Below are 23,281 nucleotides of genomic sequence, written 5' to 3'. Positions count from 1 at the left end.
ATTAAATGCCCAGCAGTAAGTATTATTCAATATTTTTAGGGGCAATGGAACATGAACTTGTCCTGCACCAGCTGAGGTGTAACGGTGTGCTGGAAGGCATCCGCATCTGTAGGAAAGGATTCCCAAGCAGAATCTTATATGGGGATTTTAAACAAAGGTCAGTCCTCTTTGTTATATTTCACTGAATGCTGAGAATATTTTACCACCTTAATCTTTGTCTTCTGTTCATTGTATTGCATATATCCTTCTTGGCATATTTTTTTTTAAGTTTTTTTGATTCAGCAGAGATGTCAGGCACCCTTCTTAGTATATATTATAAAATTAAGAAGTCCAATAGTTAGTCCTATGGTAGTAGGACAGAATAACAGGTTAAAAGATTAACAGGAAGGTGACATGCAACAGAAAGTCATTGTTTTACTATCTGACTTTATAGGACAGTTGGATTTTCTACTTTTACTTTTGCTCTCATATGTTTATTGATCTTTTGTTTTGGTGTCATTTGGTTTGCATGTGATTACATTTTCCTAACCATTCTTTCTTTGTTTAACTGAGCAGATACAAGGTTTTAAATGCAAGTGCTATTCCAGAAGGACAGTTCATTGACAGTAAGAAGGCTTCTGAGAAACTTCTTGCCTCTATTGATATTGATCATACCCAATATAAATTTGGACATACCAAGGTATAGCTGTTATTTGTTTATACCTGATCCAAGTATCTTCTGCCATTTCTGTGTCTCCTGTAGTATGGGGATGATATGTGACTCTTCCTTTTGCCAGGTTTTCTTCAAAGCTGGACTTTTGGGTCTTCTGGAAGAAATGAGAGATGAAAAGTTGGCCCAGATTATAACAAGAACGCAAGCAGTCTGCAGGGGTTTCCTAATGAGGGTAGAATATCAGAAGATGTTGCAAAGGAGGTAACAACCACACAGAATATCAGGATTATTAGATCCCTTAGGGACTATCTATTAGCCTTCCTTATTCATTAATTCTTTTATTTTGTGGGTAATGTGTCTCTCACCCAGTTCAGAACTCACCACCACAAGACATCAGCCCTTTGCTTCAGGCCACAAACTTGGATTCTCTCCAAAACTTCTCTCCTGCCTGCAATTTCTCCCTTTCCAACCATCTCCCATATAGCTGCAGTAACAGTCTGCCGTGAGCACTATTGTCATCATGCCAGTTGCCTTGCTTGGCTATCAAGGCCCTCTCTATTCCCCGCCTCATTTATCATTTCCAACCACACAGCCTTCTCCAGCCAGGATAAACAATTTGCTTATCTCCTATTCTCATGTTTGACAAGCCCCCTTCCTGCATCCTAATTTATCTATTTAACAATTTAAAACTTCCATTTCTCCTTTCTGTAATTAACCCCATCCAGCTTACCTCCCCAGCATTACTGCATTGCCTCTCCTTACACACACACTGCACATTCATTTTACATATCTGTACTAATTCAGGTCTACACTATAAGTGTTCCTGAGTCTCTTCCATTTGTCTGCATTATGGTTTGTGTCATGGTATCTGCCTTTGCAGTTACAGGTCGTAAAAACTGAACCGATAGAAACAGGATTTCTAGTTTAACAAGCTTGAAGAGACATATACATTACTATAAGGTAGTCAAACCTAGCCAGTCTATGGCTATAGTCTGCAGAAGGGGTATCTTTTATCACTATTTTTCAAGTTTATTTAAATAAAACAAATTTTGGAAGTTGGGAATGGTGGCTCACACCTGTAATCCTAGCACTCTGGAAGGCCAAGGCGGTGGATCATTTGAGCTCAGGAGTTCGAGACCAGCCTGAGCAAGAGCAAGACTCCGTCTCTACTAAAAAAATAGAAAGAAATTAGCTGGACAACTAAAAATATATAGAAAAAATTAGCCAGGCATGGTGGCACATGCCTATAATCCCAGGTACTTGGGAGGCTGAGGCAGTAGGATCGCTTGAGCCTAGGAGTTTGAGGTTGCTGTGAGTGCTGACACCACGGCACTCTAGCCCAGACAACAAAGTGAGACTCTATCTCAAAAAAAAACACAAATTTTGGAGATCAACCCATGCCAAATGACCTGTGAATATTAACAATCTAATTAAGCGAGTAAGACTCAGGCAACTGAAAGAATTTAAGACAACCCAGTATATTATTTGAAGAAGGTAACAAAAGAAGTTTATAGAGTGGATAATTCAGTGGTGTTCAGAATAAGAGGAGTGGCTTCAAGGAAGATATGAAGAGTCATAAACTCAGTTTGGGTGGGGCAATACAGAAAACAACTTATGCCATTTCACAGTTCATATCCATCTGCCAACAGCAAAGCAGCATAATCAGCTTACAATTGCCATGCTCACTCTCAAATCATCAATACTGTAATATGTCAAATGGTACATGTTGTTCATACAGTCACAGTATTTACCCTCTAACATCAGCTTCGTTGCTAGTTTGACAGAGATTGAGAACACATATTTGCTTGATATGAACGTTACTTACATTAGCAAAGTGGTTATATTGAGGACTACTGAGTATGTGAGACTGTGTATGTGTGCGTGTATGTAGATGTGGGTGTGTACATGTGCACGATACGTACAGAATTTGACATATCATTTATATGTGGGGAGCATTCATTAAAAGGGGAGTTTGTGTATAATAAATAATAATAGCATTGCCTCTAAGAGATCAATCTACACTGACATTTTTATGTCATTGCAGAGAAGCCCTTTTCTGCATCCAGTATAATGTCCGTGCCTTCATGAATGTCAAGCACTGGCCCTGGATGAAACTTTTCTTCAAGATCAAGCCTCTCCTTAAGAGTGCAGAGACAGAGAAAGAGATGGCCACCATGAAGGAGGAGTTCCAGAAAACCAAAGATGAACTTGCCAAGTCAGAGGCAAAAAGGAAGGAATTGGAGGAAAAAATGGTCTCTCTCTTAAAAGAGAAAAATGATCTGCAACTCCAGGTTCAATCTGTAAGTACTCTATATTCTGAATGCACCATGTTACTGAAGTTTTTCTGAATATGTACATACTTTGGATTTACAAATGGCCTTATCTTAAAAAAAAAACCAAAAAAACTCAAGTTGCCTTTTTTAGTATTTAATTATCTTTCAATATTCTGTGAGGAAGGCACAATTACTTCCAAGCTATGAAGGGAAAAGGAAAGACTGAATAATTTATTCAATGATATCACAAAATTTAACAGCTATGAAGAAGCAGTTTAAAGCCAAGCCTCCAAATCTCAGTCAGATATTTTACTCTTTTGCCTTGGCTGCTTCATTCCAGCTTTAAAAGTATAGTCCTCTCTTCTAAAAGCAAGTCTATGAGATTGTACTTAAATTCAAGAATGACAGTTACTCTTATTTCTCTCTGTATCTCCCTGCACCAACCTCCAAGATTGAGCTCAGTAAAATAACAACATGTGAGGTAGAACCATGTGTTCTCCCTGATTCTTCTTTTGACACAAATCTTGAGTTCTTCAGGCCTCTGTTTATAGCTCAGAAAGGAGTGGTAATCAGGGCAGGGAGTAAGTTTAGTGACAGCGTCCTGGCCCAACAGAACCTGCCACTTTCTTTGTTCAATAGGCTTAACAATATCATAAAGTAACCTGTTAAAAGGGACAGTTTTCCTAAATTTTTTAGCCATTTTCAATTTTTCCTTCTGATAGCTTCACTTATCTGAAGGTTACATTTTTCCAAAAGCATGGGACCACCTGTTTTCATAGTTATCATCAATGAGTGAATATGTATTAAGTGTATCACCATTAAAAATAAAAGCATTAAGCAGTAAAGCTGAAGAAGAAAAAAAAAAAAGAAAGAAAAGCAGAGGAAGCCTAGGAAGTCCCCATTATATTCCACTTAAACATTTTTAAACACTTAAAAACAAAACAAACACTGGGAAGTTAAAAAATTCCCCAGGCCAAAGTAATCTAATAAGTTAGACTGATTTTTATTTGAGTCCTTTAATTAGTCAACTATAAAAACTTTATTGTTTCTCAGAATTCTATGTTCTCATATAGTCTAAAATTTGTTTTGATAATTATGGGGGGAGAGGAGAAAGCCTGATAAAGCAAATATGGCAGAATATTAACAACTGGTGAATCTAGTTTCATGATTATCATTGTTCATTCTCTTTTTTTTCTAACTTGTTATATGGGTTTGAAATTTGTCAAACTTTATGAGGTTCAACATAGGTTTTCCATATCGACCAGGATTAGAAAGTGAACAGGAAAATAAAAGCAAAAGCAAACAAAAACATAAAAACAGGAAGGGCTAACTAAGAACAGCTCATCAACTTTTCCTTCAGTAGAACTGTTCTAAGCAAAAGAATCTCTAGCCTGGTCAACTCTACAACTTTCTGAGAATTATGATACAGTTTAGGCCTACTGCTTGTATTACATATAAAAATAAAACAAAACCAACAAAAGTTATACAGAACATTTTTGGGACACTAGAGAAATCTGTAGACTGTATATTAGAAAATATTATTGTATCAATGACAATATCTTTACTTGTAATGATGGTATTGTAGGAGAATGTTCACGTTCCTACCAGAGAAATGCTGAAATATCATATCTGCCATTTACTTTCAAATGATTGCGGGGGAAGTGTGTGTGTGTTTAGAGAGGAAAAAACAAGTAAGATAAAATGTCTACAACTTGAAGATTTAGGTAAATGGTATATGGCAATTTACTGTACTATTCATACAGCTATTCTGTAGGTTTAACACTTTTCAAAATAAAAAACTGGGGTAAAAGTTTCAAAAGATAAAGTTCATTTTGAGACTAATAGTTAATTATTTAAATGGAAATGTAAATTGTGGGAAATTATAGCACTATTATGGGCTATCAGGAAGGTTTTAGTGTAAAAGAATTCTGCATGGAAATGTATTTAAATTTTTCTTCTTTTTCTTTTTTTAACTCAATCTAGCAATTAGTTGCTTGAGGAGGATACAGAGTGGGGAAAAAAACTAACCAATTTAACTAAATCATGATCTTTAAATATTACAGTTGAAAAGCTCTCAGCAATCATCTATTCCAACCCTCTTATTTACAAATGAAAAAACTGAGAATAATAGGAATAAAGCAATTTGCCCAAGGCCATACAAATGGAGGCAATCCTGGGCAAGAACCCAGGCATCCCTTTGGTCTTTCCACACTTCTACACACTATTTTTTAAATAGTTCAATGACTCAAACTCAATCATTTTGCAAACTAGTTTGTTTCTAAAGTCACAGTCTCACTTCTAATTAGCTGCATTTCACCAGGCCATGTAACAATGTTCAGTTTAGTGGAACTTACATTCATACTGACAAATTTAACAGAATTCAGGAAAACACCATTATTTTTGCATGAAAATGATTTTCAAAATAAGAAACAAACTCTAAATATCTGAATAAATCTCTTCACAGGAAGCAGATAGCTTGGCTGATGCAGAGGAAAGGTGTGAGCAACTGATTAAAAACAAAATCCAGCTCGAGGCCAAAATCAAGGAGGCGACTGAGAGAGCTGAGGAAGAGGAAGAGATCAATGCTGAATTGACAGCCAAGAAGAGGAAACTGGAGGATGAATGTGCAGAACTCAAGAAAGACATTGATGACCTTGAGCTGACACTGGCCAAGGTTGAGAAGGAGAAACATGCCACAGAGAACAAGGTTTGAACCATATTCTACAATACTATATAGGGGTTCTGCCACCAAGTTGTTTTCTAGGAGAAATAATCTCTTTCTTAACTTCTGCAGGTGAAAAACCTCACAGAAGAGATGGCAGGCCTGGATGAAACCATTGCAAAGCTGACTAAGGAAAAGAAGGCCCTCCAAGAGGCCCACCAGCAGACCCTGGATGACCTGCAAGCAGAAGAGGACAAAGTCAACACCCTGACCAAAGCTAAAAGCAAGCTAGAGCAGCAAGTGGATGATGTAAACCCATTTTTTATATCCTTTTGAAAGACTGTTTTAAAATATACTTTCAATTTTTAACATATTTACTTTCTTATTAGCTTGAAGGAACTCTGGAGCAAGAAAAGAAACTTCGAATGGACCTAGAAAGAGCAAAGAGGAAACTGGAGGGTGACCTCAAATTGGCCCAAGAATCCACAATGGATATAGAAAACGACAAACAGCAACTTGATGAAAAGCTTAAAAAGTAGGAGCCTTTTAGGAAAAAAATCTATGTGATATCACCTTTTAATTCATATGAGTATTAATATGTCTTGTTCTTCTGTCTAAAGGAAAGAATTTGAAATTAGCAATTTGATAAGCAAAATTGAAGATGAGCAAGCAGTAGAAATTCAACTACAGAAGAAGATCAAAGAGTTGCAGGTTTGTTATCTCACCTCTATTTTTTCTGCACACACACACACACACACACACAAAACCTGAAGTTGTGATGAGTTTATGCTAATGTGCTCCCTTCACTCCCAGGCCCGCATTGAGGAGCTAGAGGAAGAAATTGAGGCAGAGCGGGCCTCCAGGGCCAAAGCAGAGAAGCAGCGCTCTGACCTCTCCCGGGAACTGGAGGAGATCAGTGAGCGGCTGGAAGAAGCTGGTGGGGCAACTTCTGCCCAGGTGGAGTTGAACAAGAAACGGGAGGCCGAGTTCCAGAAAATGCGCAGGGACCTGGAGGAGGCCACCCTGCAGCATGAAGCCACAGTGGCTGCTCTTCGGAAGAAGCATGCAGACAGTATGGCCGAGCTTGGGGAGCAGATTGACAACCTGCAGCGGGTCAAACAGAAACTGGAGAAGGAGAAGAGTGAGCTGAAGATGGAGATTGATGACCTTAGCAGTAATGCAGAGGCCATTTCCAAAGCCAAGGTACCCAATACTGTCTTTAAATGAAGGTGATAATTTACAAGAACACCCATTGTTCTCTGTCATTAAATATTGTTTGCAGGCATTTTATAGCAATACTCAAATATTCTCTATCCTAATAATATTCTATTCTACTTAGTTTTTTAAAAATGTTGTTTATGATCCATTAGGATGATTTCAAAATCCACTTTAAGCAAGTGTCAGTATCCTTGGGATAAATGAATAGTTCCCAACAATGACCAGTTTAAGGACACTACACACACTCACTATGCTTAAGTTCTGGCAGGGTCCTCAGAGTTGATGTCATAACTTTCTACTCACAACTGACATAAATTTATTCACTCTAAAACTATTTTAAGAATCAAGTTTTTTTACTTGATTCTTTTACTATATTCAATGTGTAATCTTTCATTGCCACACACCCTGTAGGGAAACCTTGAAAAGATATGCCGCACTCTAGAAGATCAGGTGAGTGAACTTAAGACCAGGGAAGAAGAGCAGCAGCGGCTGATAAACGACCTGACAGCGCAGAGAGCTCGCCTGCAGACTGAAGCAGGTAAAGACACCTCCTCTGGGTCCCCAAACCATGGACTAGATAGAAAAGGATTCCAGGTATTCCAATCAACAGCAACGCTCCCATGTTAGAGAGGAATAAACAATCAAAATTATCTGAGAAGTTCAAAAAGAAAAGCAAGACTGAGCAGACAAGTTTACCTGTTACACTCTTATGGCAATTTTATTTTTATATTTTTGTCACAAGTTAATAGAGGCAGCAATTTTATTTTTAAATCTCCAGTTCTAACCAGAAACAAAGTATCTCTTTATATTTACACACACACACACACACACACACACACACACACACACACAGGTTGAGTACCCCTAATCCAAAAATCCAAAATCTGAAATGCTCCAAAAACTAAAGCACCAACGTGAACCAAAGGTAATGCTTACTGGAGAATTTTGGATTTCAGATTTTTAGATTAGGGATGCTGAACCAATGAGTATAATGCAAATATTCCAAAATCTGAAAAAATCTGAAATCTGGAACATCTCTGGTCCCAAGCATTTTGGATAAGGGATGCTCAATCTGTGTACGTGTGTACACACACACACATTCACACATATGTGTGTATGTAACAACTTTAGGCTTATTTTTATGCCATTAAAAATGCCTTTATTTCTTATATTCTTAGGTGAATATTCCCGACAATTAGATGAGAGAGATGCTTTAGTCTCTCAGCTTTCAAGGAGCAAACAAGCATTTACTCAGCAGATTGAGGAGCTGAAACGTCAGCTAGAGGAAGAAACTAAAGTGAGTTTTGCCAAAGACAGTCTTGACTAATAACCTAAACATGCCCAGTTGGGTTCTACTTAAGGCATATAAATTAAATATCACTACTAAAGTCACTGAACTTTTACTTCTACAGGCCAAGAATGCGCTGGCCCACGCCCTGCAGTCCTCCCGCCACGACTGTGACCTGCTGCGGGAACAGTATGAGGAGGAGCAGGAAGCCAAGGCCGAGCTGCAGAGGGCGATGTCCAAGGCCAACAGTGAGGTCGCGCAGTGGAGGACCAAATACGAGACGGATGCCATCCAGCGCACAGAGGAGCTGGAGGAGGCCAAGTATGTTTTGTAAACTCTGGAGGAGGAAAAAGACAAGGTCTCTTAGCTGCCCAACTTAGCAACTCCCAGAAACAGCTATGATGTTGATGATAATGATAACATAACAACAGCAAAAGCTAACATTTAATGAGTACATACTATGTGTTGAGTATACGTATACATCAACTCATTTAGTTTTCATATTATGTTATCATTATTCTTATCCCCATTTTGCAGATGAGAAAATCAAGGCTATGAGATGTTAACCAACTAACCCAAGGTTATATGTTTAATGAATGGTATAGCTGGGATTGGAACCAGACATTCTGATTCCAAAGCCCACCTTCTTAATCATTGAATAGACAGATATCCATCTTAAAACTGATATTGGAGGCCACCAAACCACACATAATGTCTAGTTTTGGTCTAAATAAGGCAAAGCCTTAGTCTTTGCATAGACCAAAGGAGACTTTCAAGTAGATCTTCTTGGGCATCAGAGCTAAAGGCTTTTCTCTACCTTAAGGATGTATAGTTGGCACACAATTAATTGTAAATGAAGCAAGAACATAGACAATTTAGAGAAAAAAAATCTGCCTTTGCTTAAACTGCATGAATTGTCCTGATTTATCCATTAATTTCTTTCTCTGGTGAGACTGTCCAAATATATATGATTAGAAGAAACTGGCTATTCACTGGGGGGAAAGTACATATTAATAAAATGAAATGAAAAGTCTGAGAAAGCAAATGAATATGCTCAGTATATTTTTGCCAATCAAAATATCTAGTTACCCTCAAATCTTTTTTGAAATGAGAAGCAGGCTGAGTGTGGTGGCTCACACCTATAATCTCAGCACTTTGGGAGGGCAAGGCAGGAAGATTGCTTGAGGCCAGGATTTCAAGACCAGCCTGGGCAACATAGTGAGACCTCATCTCCACAAAAAAGATAAATAAATAATTTAAAAAATTAGCTGAGCATGGTGAAACATGTGTGTAGTCCCAGCTACTTGGGAGGCTGAGGCAGGAGGATCACTTGAGCCCAGGAGTTCAAGGTTGCAGTAAGCTGTGATCACACCACTGCACTCCAGCCTGGGTGACAAAGTGAGACCCTGTCTCTAAAACAAAAAAGAAATGAGAAGGGATATATAAATCAATCAGTAAAGTTATCCTGGCTAGTCATTTTCTACAACCATACTTAATCAGAAATCTTAAAAAATCCTGAATTACATATGTAGTAAGGCACATAAAATGGCAGCACCAACAGTGGCCTCTAAGATTTCAAAAACAAACCAAGGACTTGAATCCAACTGCTCTTCACTTTGGAACTTTTCATACATTCTATCAATCTAGAAAGAAGTTCTGGCTGCCAGAATTTTGAAAACATATGTTACTTGCCAATATAGAAATACGACTATGAAAAGGGACCAAGTTGATTATCGCTTTGTTCCTGGTCTTGGCCACTCTCCTTGACTGCCTGGCTAACTTTTCAGGAGGAAGCTGGCCCAGCGTCTGCAGGAAGCTGAGGAACATGTAGAAGCCGTGAATGCCAAATGTGCTTCCCTTGAAAAGACGAAGCAGCGGCTCCAGAATGAAGTTGAAGACCTCATGCTGGATGTGGAAAGATCTAATGCGGCCTGTGCAGCTCTGGATAAGAAGCAAAGGAACTTTGACAGGGTGGCCCAGCCTGCTCAGACTTTATCAATGTTGTATTGGTCTTCCTTTCTCTTTGCATCAGCTAATGACTTACTGCTTTTCAGGTCCTATCAGAATGGAGGCAGAAGTATGAGGAAACTCAGGCTGAGCTTGAAGCCTCCCAGAAGGAGTCTCGTTCTCTTGGCACTGAGCTCTTCAAGGTGAAGAATGCCTTTGAGGAATCCCTGGATCAACTTGAAACACTAAAGAGAGAAAATAAGAACTTGCAGCGTGAGTTCTCATAACCTCACCTACCCCATGTAGCCCATAAGGACCTTTCCATTTTGCCATTTTTCTGACCACTTCTCACTTCTCTCTTCACCCACAGAGGAGATTTCTGACCTCACTGAGCAGATTGCAGAGGGAGGAAAGCAAATTCACGAATTGGAGAAAATAAAGAAGCAAGTGGAACAAGAGAAATGTGAAATTCAGGCTGCCTTAGAGGAAGCAGAGGTACATATTACCTTGTGTTATGCTGTGGGTAAAAAAACTGAAGACAAACATCGGTTGAGTGAAAACACTCAAACTGGGCAGTGGTACTGTGAGATGCATACATTATCCTGAAGCGGGGACAATTTAAACTTGTAGACCTTTATGAAACACAACGTGGCAATAGCTATCTAAAGCCTTAAAAATGTAAATACACTGACCCATTAATTTTATTTCTAAGAATTTATTCCAAGAAAATAATCTTAAATTAAGCCAAATCTCTAAGACAAAGATGTCTAATCTAAGAGGAAAATTAAGCAAATTATTTTGAAGTTATTAGAACAGCCATGATAGAATTTTATATAGACATTAAATATGATTATTATGGGGAAATATTTATAGTAGACAGTAATTTTTAAAGATATAAATTTGTATAACAATATAATTTTGATTATATAAAATATATAGAAGTAGGAAAAAAGACTATAAAAAATACACCACATTAAAATGGCTATTTCTGAGTTGGGGCACAATTGGTAGTTTTTTCTCTGTCTTTATATATTGCCCCACATTCTACAGTGAGCATACATTATTTACTCAGAAAAAAATATCAACATATTTTAAAACTGATAGTTTCTAGACCAGGGATTAGTATATCACACATGAACATTTTAATTTATTAAACGGATTGAGAGTTCATGTTTACACATATGTTTAATCACATAATTTTGTTAGTACTAATATGAATTATATTTGTATAACATGAAGCACCTTTATTACAGAGCTGCCCTATATAGTCTGTGACTTAATAAACAAAAGAATAATTTACCTAACAAGTTTCTGGAACTACTGTATTATACTTTGTAAAATTAGACAAACTGATACTAATAAGAATTTGGCTCACAAGAGAATATTCAAGTTCTTTCCAAACTTGAAATATTCAAGTTCTTTCCATTATTAATTGTTGACTGTTTTGTTAAGGCATCCCTTGAACATGAAGAAGGGAAGATTCTGCGCATCCAGCTTGAGTTGAACCAAGTCAAGTCTGAAATAGATAGGAAAATTGCTGAAAAGGATGAGGAAATTGACCAGCTGAAGAGAAACCACATTAGAGTCGTGGAGTCAATGCAGAGCACGCTGGATGCAGAGATTAGAAGCAGAAATGATGCTCTGAGAGTCAAGAAGAAAATGGAAGGAGATCTGAATGAAATGGAAATCCAGCTGAACCATGCCAACCGCTTGGCTTCAGAGAGCTTAAGGAATTACAGGAACACCCAAGGGATTCTGAAGGTAAATGGGTCCACATCAGCCTCTCAGAAGAGCCAGGGAAGCTCCTACCTGTCTTCCATTCTCCAAAATACCTTGTTAAACCATCTTTTTTTTCATTTAACAAATTATACAGCTGATAGCACAGAGGTAGCTAAATTAAATACATATAGAACATATTTCTAAGGAACTTTTATGTAGAAAAACAAACAGAAGCCCTGAGATTAAGGTAAAATATGAGAGAAAGCACACAGACTTGGCCACCAGACAAGCCTGAGGTTGAATCCTAGTTTTGTCACTTACTAGGCTGCCCAATTTTAACCTCTCTGAACTCTGTTTCTTCTTCTTCAAAATAAAAATCAAACTATCCACCTCACAGGGTTACTGTGAGGATCAAACGAAATAACAGATGTAAAGTACTGGGTAGAACATATGGGAAATGCTCCATAAATGATAGACATTAGTGACTCACAAATGAAACAATAACTTAATGGCAGAAATAGAACAAGAATCTGTATCTCCTGATAATTCTCTCTCATCCTAAGAAAATGGCATCACCATTCTCAGGTACATTCAAATGTAAGCATATAATCTCCTGTTTCTGGCACAAATACATTCTTCCAGTTAATCTCCTGGGATATTCACATTTTCTTCAGAACAGCTAAGGCCTTTTTTTTTTTTTCAACTTAACAGGAAACTCAGCTCCACCTGGACGACGCTCTGCGGGGCCAGGAGGACCTGAAGGAGCAGCTGGCCATGGTTGAGCGCAGAGCCAACCTGCTGCAGACTGAGATCGAGGAGCTGCGGGCCACGCTGGAGCAGACGGAGAGGAGCAGGAAGATCGCAGAGCAGGAGCTCCTGGACGCCAGTGAGCGCGTCCAGCTCCTGCACACCCAGGTGAGACCCTCACACCAAACAAATGCCAGTACTGGTAAGTGATGAATCAGAACTATAATATGAAACTGCCCCATTTTTAAATATGTGTGTATAAACACGCATGGGGCATATGCTTTAAAGTATTCACTGCAGTTATCTTGTAGTGATGGGATTATGAGTGATGTTTTTGGTGTTTGTTCCTATTTGTCTTTTTGGATTTTCTACCCCCAAAAAGGCTACTATTTTTTTATTTAAAAATAGGTTTGACTTTTTAGATTATTTTGGAAACCATGAGGTGGAATAAACTTGAGTAAAGATGCCTGCTGACTCCAAAATCTGCAAATGTTCCACACAGTTGATTCTCATCAGGGGCACTTATGCTTTTAGCATTGTGTTCACCGTCCATGTACATTGCAGGACACTTAGCATCCCTGACTGCCCAGGCATTAAACGCAGTAGCACCTCCCTGGTCATTCTGATAACCAAAAATATCCACCCCCAAACATTTTCAAATGAGGCAGTAGTACTCCCCTTTGAGAACCACTGAGTTGAAATTTTAAGAATATGTCTTTGTAAGATATTACAAATTCGATATTCTCCAAGGGAACAAAGCATGAAAGTTCACCAAGAATAGATTCCTTCTAACTGAGAAATTGTCAGTGCCAGGTACTCACAAAAAGAAATCTCTTCTTTTCTACCATCTCCAGACTTTTAAAGATAGAATAACTAGTGATGTCTGGTTGAAATATCATTGAAAGAGCAATTAATTAATGTTCATTAGAGGCATTCCTTTTTTTTTTTTTTTTTTTTTTTTTGAGACACAGTCTCACTCTGTTGCCTGGGCTATAGGGCCATGGCGTCAGCCTAGCTCACAGCAACCTCAAACTCCTGGGCTCAAGTGATCCTTCTGCCTCAGCCTCCCAAGTAGCTGGGACTACAGGCATGCACCACCATGCCCAGCTAATTTTTTCTATATATTTTAGTTGGCCAATTAATTTCTTTCTATTTTTAGTAAAGATGGGGTCTTGCTCTTGCTCAGGCTGGTTTCGAACTCCTGAGCTCAAACAATCCACCCACCTGAGCCTCCCAGAGTACTAGGATTACAGGCGTGAGCCACGGCGCCCAGCCTAGAGGCATTCTTAAACCTCAGAAGTCCTTATGCATAAATTAAATGGACAGTGGGGATGAGGGTTTTAGCCTTGCAAATGATTAGTATTTTGCACTGAACAAATATTTAAAGTTCAGTGAAATGTTGCCAACATGTCCCTTATAAGAGCTAGCAAGTAAGACATTTGTAAAATCCCAAGAGGGCAAACTATAAATCTTGTAAATTTCCACTATTTTTAACAGAATACCAGCCTCATCAACACCAAGAAGAAATTGGAAAATGATGTTTCACAACTCCAGAGTGAAGTGGAAGAAGTAATCCAAGAATCACGCAATGCAGAAGAGAAAGCCAAGAAGGCCATCACTGATGTGAGCAAGATGAGCGTTTGTCTTACAGACACGTGTGTTACCTGCTATCATCAGGGTTCATTATTTTCTTGATTTATTTGCTAATTAGGCCGCCATGATGGCCGAGGAGCTGAAGAAGGAGCAGGACACCAGCGCCCACCTGGAACGGATGAAGAAGAACATGGAGCAGACAGTGAAGGACCTGCAGCACCGTCTGGACGAGGCTGAACAGCTGGCGCTGAAGGGCGGGAAGAAGCAGATCCAGAAACTGGAGGCCAGAGTGGGTGTCCCAATCTCTCTGAATCTGGGAAGGGAAAAAACAGCACTCCTTCCCTTCTCTCTTCCTAAAATGGACTCCTATTCTCATCCTAAGGCTGGAGACACTCACCCCATACCTTCAGTAGGTCCTAGGCTAATTAATATCCCCCAAGATTGACTGCATAAATAATTTTCTTGGTTGCAGGTACGTGAACTTGAAGGAGAGGTTGAAAATGAACAGAAACGTAATGCCGAGGCTGTTAAAGGTTTACGGAAACATGAGAGAAGAATAAAAGAACTCACTTACCAGGTAAACGGAATGGCTTTCTAGATTATCCAGTCTTCTTTTCCGAAGGGAAAATGGAAATCTGATGATGATTTATGTGGCACTTGAAAACAGATACACATTAACTCAGTGCATATAAGGGGTAAAAGACATAGTTGCCTATCACAGATCTATACTAAGCCAGGAAGATTAGGAGGGCCTTTAGAAAACAGCATGAGGGGAAAGAGCATGGCTTTTAAAACCAGATAAACTAGGCATCAGTCCTAGTTTGGCCTCTCTTGCTTTTGGAACTGGAGGAAGTTACTTAACACTAAACCTCAGTTTCTTCATCTGTAAAATAGGGATAATGGCATCTACTATTCAAGGTAAGGAGGTAAGACTTAGAGATGTGTGTAATTCCCTAATACAGCACCCGCACATTGTAAACATTTAACAAGAGTACCACTGTTAATTCTATAAAAGAAAGCCTTGGAGTAGATCAAGTTTATCCCAGATCAACCTGCCATCATACCAAATATTTGTTTTACCACCCACAGTAGGCTTGTTTTTCTGGGTTGAATTCAGATTGTTTTTTCAAACTTTCAGACTGAGGAAGACCGCAAGAATGTTCTCAGGCTGCAGGACTTGGTAGATAAATTACAGGCAAAGGTGAAATCATACAAGAGACAAGCTGAGGAGGCTGTAAGTATCTTCAAGCCCTTGAGGAAAGAAGCAAACTTCTTTTGGAATAGAAAGTGTGTTAAAAGAATGTGGTAAGAAGGAAGGAGACAAAGTAAAAATCTACCACTCATATTTTGAGACGGGTGATTTTATAAATATGAATTTATGCCCCAAATCCTAGTCATAGAATAAGACTGCAAGAGGAGGTATTTTTATTATTAAGCAGTTTGTAGGGATTGGGGAGAAAAAAGTTACAAATAAACCACCTTATGTGATAGCTACAATGAATATACAGAAGAAACTCTAACACCATGATAAATATTCCTGTCCCTCTAGACATAAACAAAATCAAGTATTCTCAAAAGCTAAACATTGATCTTTTGGCACTGACTTATTCACTCACTATCAGTGTCATCAGCAGGGACTATTATCCCTGCATTTGCTGTAGCTACTATAAGAACATGCTGAAAGATTCTCCACCTACGCTTTTCCTGCTTGTTCCTCCATTCTTCCAGACATATATAATAGGTAGGAGGCAGGAAAGAAGAAAGAGAAAAGCATAAATGGTAATATGCCAAACCAACAGAGGAAGACTTTCTTCCTAGCCCCACTCTTTCACTTTCTCTAAACACTGGAGTCAAAATATACTGCAGAAAAATATTTCCCCAAAGCTATAATGTGACCTTACATTTACTTACTGAACTCCATAAGGGTGCATGGGTCTCTTTCTCCTTTCCACTCATGACGTATATGAGGCTGTCCCCTCCACTTCAAAACTACTTCTCCTTTCATCCTTTAAAGTAAAATATGTAATTGAAGTTACAAATCCTGTCTAGATTTGAAGTCAGATATGGCCAACAGACCATAAGAAGGAAATATTTGATTTGAGGAAATAATCCTGCCTGGTGACAAGTGCAAATGAGAACCACAAAGTCTAATTCTCACAATTTTATCTCTATACTTAGGAGGAACAATCCAACGCTCATCTGTCTAAATTCCGCAAGCTCCAACATGAGCTGGAGGAGGCAGAGGAACGGGCTGACATCGCCGAATCCCAGGTCAACAAATTGCGAGTGAAGAGCAGGGAGGTTCACACAAAAATCAGTGCAGAGTAAGCACACCTGCCTGATGCTGCCAAGTGGCTGAAAAAATGCACAAAATGTGCTATTTTTGGTCATTTGCTTTATGATGTTTATTTTTCTCTTAATGCAGAATAAATAAAAACTATAATAAATGTATAAATTAAATCAGATTTTCATTTTTTATTTGCAAAATTATTTACTCTCACAGTTCTCATGTAGCTATTAATTTTTAGTATTACATATGGCTTTGCAGAGCATTCAACAGCTTGTACCTCCACTTTTCCCAGCTGCCCCTCCATTTTCCCATACACACGAATGTCTTTGCTGGGCTTGTTTTTATCAAATCTCTCTAGATTTTTACAAATTACAAAGAAAACACTCTGTGAGGCTGCCCCTCTAGACAGACTTATTCATTTACTTACTCCACAAACAGATACTGAGCCTCTACTATGTGCCAGACTCTGTTCTAAGTCCTCTGGGTGCAGCAGTGAACAAAACATAGTTCCTTCATTAAAAAAAAAAAAAAAAAAAAGGAAAAGGAAAATATATTTAATAAAACAAGAAAAAAAATGTAAAATAAAAAAAATTTTTTTTAGGTGCCACAGTAATAGAGTATTGGGCAGGTGGGAGGGGGAGGGGGGCAGGTGTATACATACATAATGAGTGAGATGTGCACTATCTGGGGGATGATCATGCGGAAACTCAGACTTGTGGGGGGAGGGGGGAAAGGGCATTTATTGAAAACTTAAAATCTGTACCCCCATAATATGCCGAAATAAAAAAAAAATTCAGACCACGGATGCTCATAAAAAAAAAGAAAGAAAGAAAAAGGAAAATATATTTAATAAAATAAGAAAAAAAAAAACAAAACATAGTTCCTGCTCTGGGGAGCTTATATTCCAAAAGGAGAGAAAGGCAATAAATAAACATATAACTATATAATGTGTCAGATGATAAGTGGTACTGGGAAATAAAGTAGGTGGGAAGCAGTTACTATTTTATAGAGAGTAGTCAGAGAAGCCCTCTCTAGTAAGAAGACATTTGAGCAGGGAGCCAAAGGAAGCAAGAGAGTAAGCCAAGTGGGCATATAAGTGCAGAGCATTTGGGGGCAAAAAATGCAAAGGCTTCAAGGCAGGGGCAGGTGAGCATGTTGTAGGAACATGGATGATGCCAGCAGGGCTGGAGGAGGATGAGCAAGATAGACACTTATGACAAAAGAAAGGAACCAGGGAACCAGACCATGTAGGGCCCCAGGGCCGCTCTAAGGATGCTTGCCATTTCTCAGAGTGAGGTGGGAAAGCCTTGGAGGGTTTTGGGCAGAGAAGTGATTTTACTCTGGCTGCTGTGTTGAGAATAGACTGAAGGGAGCAAAGGTAGAAACTGAGAAACTAGTTAGGAGCCTATTGCAAAATAAAATATAAAAGCTGACAGAAGCTTAGACCAGAAAAATAGCACTGGCAGATGATAAGTGGATGGATTCTAGGTTAACTGAAGGTAGCATACATGGGATTTTCAAATAGACTGGATGAGAGACAGAGATGGTGAGAAAGAATAAACTTATGAAAAGAGGGATGAGGGATAAGACAAGAAAGGCTCGGTGAAGTATAACATAAGTTTGTCCTCCAGAAAGAGGGGAAACAGCAGAACAAAAAATGCAATCTAGATAAAGATTGTACTTTATGCATTCCTTCTTCTACCTTCTAGCATATACTCTTCCCCAACCTATCAACCCCTATCAGCCTCTATCTTTCACAGTATCAATTGTGCAAGCTACAATCTCAAATATGTATAAAATAATTAAATTTCAAAACAAAAAAAAATTTCAAAATCCTCTCTCATACAAAATTTTGGATCAAAGAGAAAATCAAAATTATCAAAACATCGCTTGTTGGCTTTTTGGCTTAAATCAAGGGTAAAACTATAATCCTGAGAACTTCCAGAAGTAAACATAAATCTTTGTGACTTTGGCTTAGGCACAGGTTTCTTAGATATAATACCAAAAGCAAGAGCCATAAATGAAAAAACTGATAAATTGGACTTGATCAAACTTGAAAGTTTTTACTCTTTGAAAAATACTGATAAAGAGAATGAAAAGACAAGCCACAGACTGAAAGTATTTGAAATTTATATTTCTGATAAAATACTTGTACCTCAAATATATATACATATCTAAAAATTTAGCGAAAAGAAAACTCTATATTTTAAAGGGCAAAAGGTTTAAACAAACATTTCACTAAAGAAGATATACAGATGACAAACAGGCATCTGAAAAAACACTCAACAAAATGACCAATTAGGAAAATATCAATTAAAACACAATGAGATACCACTACACACCTATTACAATGGCCAAAAAACCCAAAGTGTTGACCAAGAGATGGAGGAACTGGACCTTTCATGCCCGCTAGTAATAAAGTAATATGTTACAACCACTTTGGAAAAGTTTGGTAACTTCTTTAAAAGTTAAGAAATTATCCATTAGATCCAGCCATTCCACTCTTTGGTATTTATCCAAGAGAAATGAAAGCATTTGTTCACACAAAGACTCATACACAAATATTCACAGCGTATTTGTCTTGTAATAGTTGAAAACTGGGAAGAACCCAAACGTCCATCAATAGATGAATAGGCAAACAAGTTGGGGTTAGCCATACAATGAAATATTACTCAGCAATAAAAGGAAATAAACTGTTAACAGGGGAAAAAACATGGATAAATCTCAAGATAATTATGCTGACTGAAAGCAGCCAGCTGCCCCACAAAAGTACATACTGTATGATTCCATTTATTTGAAATTCTAGAAAATGAAAACTAATCTATAGTGATAGAAAGTAGACCAGTGGTTGCCTAGGGATGGAGAGAAAGGGTTTACAGGAGGCATAAAAGCAGAGGAGGGAGGTTCACAAGGGAGCAGGAGGACATTTTAGGGGCTGATGAACATGTTCATTATCTTGATTAACATGTGGTTTCACAGGTCAAAATGTATCAAATTGTACATAGGTCAAAACAGATCAAGTTGTACACTCTAAATATGTGTAATATTGTATGTCAATTATACCTCCATAAAGCTATTTAAAAATTTTCACTGGGGAAAAGACAATAATTACAACACTTTGGAAAACTAATAATATTTAGAATATTGTATGGCAAACTTTAAAGCCACAATTATAATTTTTGACAGGAATTGCATCAAACCCGTTTACCAGTTTATTGACATCTTTATGTTGAACATCAACATCATCTATGTTGAATCTTCTAGTCTGTGATTACAGTCTGTTTCTTCATTAATTTAGATCTTCTTTGATCTTTAATCAGTGTTGTATAGTTTTCAGCATACAAGTCCTATACACATGTTGTTAAATTTACACCTAATTTTTTTCTTTTTTTAAATGATTGTAAATGTTATTGTATTTCTAATTTTGGTGTCCACATGATCATTGCTAGTATATTAAAAAAAACTATTTTTGTATGTTTATTCTGTATCTTGAAACTTTACTGAATTTGCTTGTTAGTTCTGAGATTTTTTTGTAGATTCTTTAGGGTTTTCTACATAGACAATCATGCCACCTGGAAAAACAACCATTTAAAGTGAATCTAAATAATGAGAGAGATGTGCACCATCTGGGGGATGGTCATGCTGGAAACTCAGACGTGTAGGGGGAGGGGGGGAAAGGGCATTTATTGAAACCTTAAAATTTGTACCCCCATAATATGCTGAAATAAAAATAATAATAATAATTAAATTAAAAAATAAAAAATAAAAATAAAACATCTCAAAAAATAAAAATAAAAAAAATAAAGCGAATCTAAATAAAGATGAGGTCCAAAATTTCATAGTAAATTGTAAACTAGGATTTGAACTTAAAAATAAAATCAAAAATATTATAAAATATGTTTATATTTCTATTTAAGAAATATATCTATTTCTTAAAATTTAGGTCATAATTGCAACTCTCTGCTAATTCTCAGAACAAAGAATGAATAATTGCTGCACTTGGAAGGAAAGGTACATAGATTTTTCTATTGCATCCTTTATGCTTAATTTTTATAATGCAATCACAAAGAATGTACTTTTTGCAAAAATACATGAAGGCTTCATCCATATTTTTAAGGGCCCTTTTAATCCTTTGATCCTGAATTCTTTCTCTTGAAGCAACTATTAGGTCATCATCTTTGTCCATTTTCAGTTCTTCGGTTATTAACTATTTCAACACCACTAATCCACATAGGTCAATGGCTTTGCAAAAGTTGAGAAGATTTCTAATACCATTTTCATTGACTTCATTAAATTCTGCAACTTTTGCAAGACTTCTTATTTTATTGCACAATTTGAATTGATTATTGTATGTTTACAACATCTGATGATCAACAAATCATTAGTGATTACTTTGTGTTTTCCCACACAATATTATTGTGAAGGCTCCAGTAACAGGGACTCTACCATAACAAACCATAAAACATCCTTAGGCCTTTGCCCAGAAAGTCCATTCTATGAATTTAATAATTAAAGAGATGCATAACGATTTATGCATTAGAATATTTAAAAGAACAAAAAATTAGAGTACCATAAATGCCCAACAATAGACATTTGGCTATATAAATTATGGTATATTCAAAGGATGGAACACTATGTAACTATTAAAAATCATGATGTAGGCCATGCATGGTGGCCCATGCCTGTAATCCCAGGCCAAGACAGAAGGATCATGTGAGGCCAGGAGTTCAAGACCAGCCTGGGCAACACAGTGAGATTATCTCTACAAAAAAATTTTTTTAATTAGCCAGGAGTGGTGGTGCACACCTGTAGTCCTGCCTACTTGGGAGGATGAGGTAGGAGGATCGCTTGAACCAAGGAGTTTGAGGTTACAGTGAACTATGATTGAGCCACTGCCCTCCAGCCTGGGTGACAGAGTGAGACGCTCTCTCTTTAAAATAAACAAAAACCAGCCGGGCGCGGTGGCTCACGCCTGTAATCCTAGCACTCTGGGAGGCTGAGGCGGGCGGATTGCTCGAGGTCAGGAGTTCGAAACCAGCCTGAGCAAGAGTGAGACCCCGTCTCTACTATAAATAGAAAGAAATTAATTGGCCAACTAATATATATATAAAATTAGCCGGGCATGGTGGCGCATGCCTGTAGTCCCAGCTACTCGGGAGGCTGAGGCAGCAGGATTGCTTGAGCCCAGGAGTTTGAGGTTGCTGTGAGCTAGGCTGACGCCACGGCACTCACTCTAGCCTGGGCAACAAGCGAGACTCTGTCTCAAAAAAAAAAAAAATAAACAAAAACCAAAAAATATACCATGATGTAGAAAAATAGTTAATACCATGAGAAAACTTTCAAAACATGTTCTAAAAGCAGAATACAAAGCAGTGCTTACAGACTGATATTCCAATAGTGTAAGTGTTTAAGAGCACATACAATCACGGGAAAAAAATGTGTGAAAAGATTTTAACCAAAGTTTAGGTAGAGATTATCTCTATGCTAAAATTTTAGGAGTGATTTAAAATTCTCCTTCAGTAGGTTTGGTTATATTTTCAATTTTTGTATCACTTTTGGAATTATTTTAGAGGCTCATATTTTTTAAATAATTAAAGATGCCTCTTAAGATTTTATATCCACTTCTCATCACAGACCTGGATATAAATGACAACATAAAAGAGAAGAGGAGAGGGTCATTTGATGGATGAGACCATTAGCGCAGCTACTAAAAACTGTTGTCTTTTGTCCAAGCTCTCGCTAAGGATTAACATTCCTGGGCTAACACACAGCAGCTGTCAGTGAGTAAACTTAAATTATGCCTGCTGGCTGTGGCAGAGGTTTGGGCACATGTTGCCCGTATCAGTGTCCCCAAGCATCTTCACCGCAGACTTCATCAGTCACATTTTCCAAAGCGAGAAGCTGAAGAATCAGTCATAGGCAGATGGAAAGCACCTTACTTAAGGATGGAATTTACTAGCCTGATTCCCCTCTCCCGGTTCCAAGGGCTACTTAGATGCTGCTTCCGGAGGCCGCGGGAGAAAGCAAGCCGTGTTTAGGGGAAAAAACATCCCCCTTAGAAAACGCACCCACAAGAGGGCCTTTATCGGACTACAGCACCCAGACCTTCACAAAACAACGGACTGTTTGCGCAGCTCCTCACAGAAACTACAGCTCGCGGCCTTTTCTTGGGAAAACTGAGGTTCTGCAGTGTTCGGGCTCAAACTACGAGAAATTCTGTTAAAAAGCATGGACGCGGAAGGCAGTACCTTCTGAGAAACAGAATCTTCATTTTTTCCACTATTGGGAAATATAATTCAATTGGTACCCACAGAGCTTAGTACCCGAGCTTGATTTTATCAATATTATATAGGAATATATACACACACATATATACACCATAATGGCGTGGCTATAGACACACTGAAAAACTTCAAATGGGATGCGGCGACTTAGGAATCTTCCCACATTTCACTTCTGGCGCGGTCAGTCACGGGCTCGGCCCTCACATTCCCGCTCCACACCCAGTGTCATACCGTCCCCGCTGCCCCTGGAGTCGCACAGCGCCAATAAACCGCGTGGGTGAACAAGGCCCTGCTCCCTGGCAAATCCTCAAATGAACACTTACCCGCCAAGCCCCGGTATCACCTGCAGGCCTTCCCCGGCCATGGCGGGGATCACTTCCGGTCTCTCTTTCCCATGCTCTGACCTCTCCCGTGAGCCCTTGGGGCACACCGGAAGTCCTGTCCTCCTCGGCCATTGAAACATGGTTTCAATCCTTTCCTCAAAGCTGCTGTCTTTTCTGCGTTATCAGTACTGTGATTCACCCGCCCACTCAGGCCAACGAGGTCATAAGTTGTTCGAGAGAACAAACATTTTTATTCCCAGTGCCTGGAACCGTGTCTTCCTTCCT

General features: G+C 38.4%; 1 protein-coding gene and 1 long non-coding RNA gene across 2 annotated transcripts in view; one reads left to right on the top strand and one right to left on the bottom strand.

Annotated features, from left to right (window-relative positions):
* The window catches only part of LOC105878375 (myosin-8), a 30,852-nt gene extending 14,293 nt beyond the window's left edge, over positions 1-16,559 (top strand). The window contains exons 18-39 of the mRNA XM_012777766.3: positions 40-157; positions 556-679; positions 777-913; positions 2,697-2,952; positions 5,390-5,632; positions 5,720-5,896; positions 5,977-6,122; positions 6,208-6,298; positions 6,401-6,790; positions 7,217-7,343; positions 7,984-8,102; positions 8,218-8,414; positions 9,881-10,064; positions 10,148-10,313; positions 10,411-10,535; positions 11,493-11,801; positions 12,471-12,674; positions 14,004-14,129; positions 14,218-14,388; positions 14,572-14,676; positions 15,238-15,333; positions 16,278-16,559. Of these exons, the coding sequence (XP_012633220.2) occupies positions 40-157; positions 556-679; positions 777-913; positions 2,697-2,952; positions 5,390-5,632; positions 5,720-5,896; positions 5,977-6,122; positions 6,208-6,298; positions 6,401-6,790; positions 7,217-7,343; positions 7,984-8,102; positions 8,218-8,414; positions 9,881-10,064; positions 10,148-10,313; positions 10,411-10,535; positions 11,493-11,801; positions 12,471-12,674; positions 14,004-14,129; positions 14,218-14,388; positions 14,572-14,676; positions 15,238-15,333; positions 16,278-16,427 (3,761 nt within the window). The 3' untranslated portion in view covers positions 16,428-16,559. The remainder of the gene's footprint in view (positions 1-39; positions 158-555; positions 680-776; positions 914-2,696; positions 2,953-5,389; positions 5,633-5,719; positions 5,897-5,976; positions 6,123-6,207; positions 6,299-6,400; positions 6,791-7,216; positions 7,344-7,983; positions 8,103-8,217; positions 8,415-9,880; positions 10,065-10,147; positions 10,314-10,410; positions 10,536-11,492; positions 11,802-12,470; positions 12,675-14,003; positions 14,130-14,217; positions 14,389-14,571; positions 14,677-15,237; positions 15,334-16,277) is intronic.
* Positions 34-23,053, bottom strand: LOC105878384 (uncharacterized). Its single transcript, XR_012913013.1, has 4 exons — positions 22,997-23,053; positions 16,011-16,105; positions 703-806; positions 34-106 (listed from the first exon to the last, which is right to left on the bottom strand). It is a non-coding gene; the product is annotated as an uncharacterized LOC105878384 (long non-coding RNA).
* Between the last annotated feature and the right edge of the window lie 228 nt (positions 23,054-23,281).

This window comes from Microcebus murinus, chromosome 18 (genome assembly GCF_040939455.1).
Source record: "Microcebus murinus isolate Inina chromosome 18, M.murinus_Inina_mat1.0, whole genome shotgun sequence".
Taxonomy (NCBI): domain Eukaryota; kingdom Metazoa; phylum Chordata; class Mammalia; order Primates; family Cheirogaleidae; genus Microcebus; species Microcebus murinus.
The sequence above is the reverse complement of the archived record's forward strand: the minus strand, read 5'-3'. Positions and strand labels throughout refer to the sequence as shown.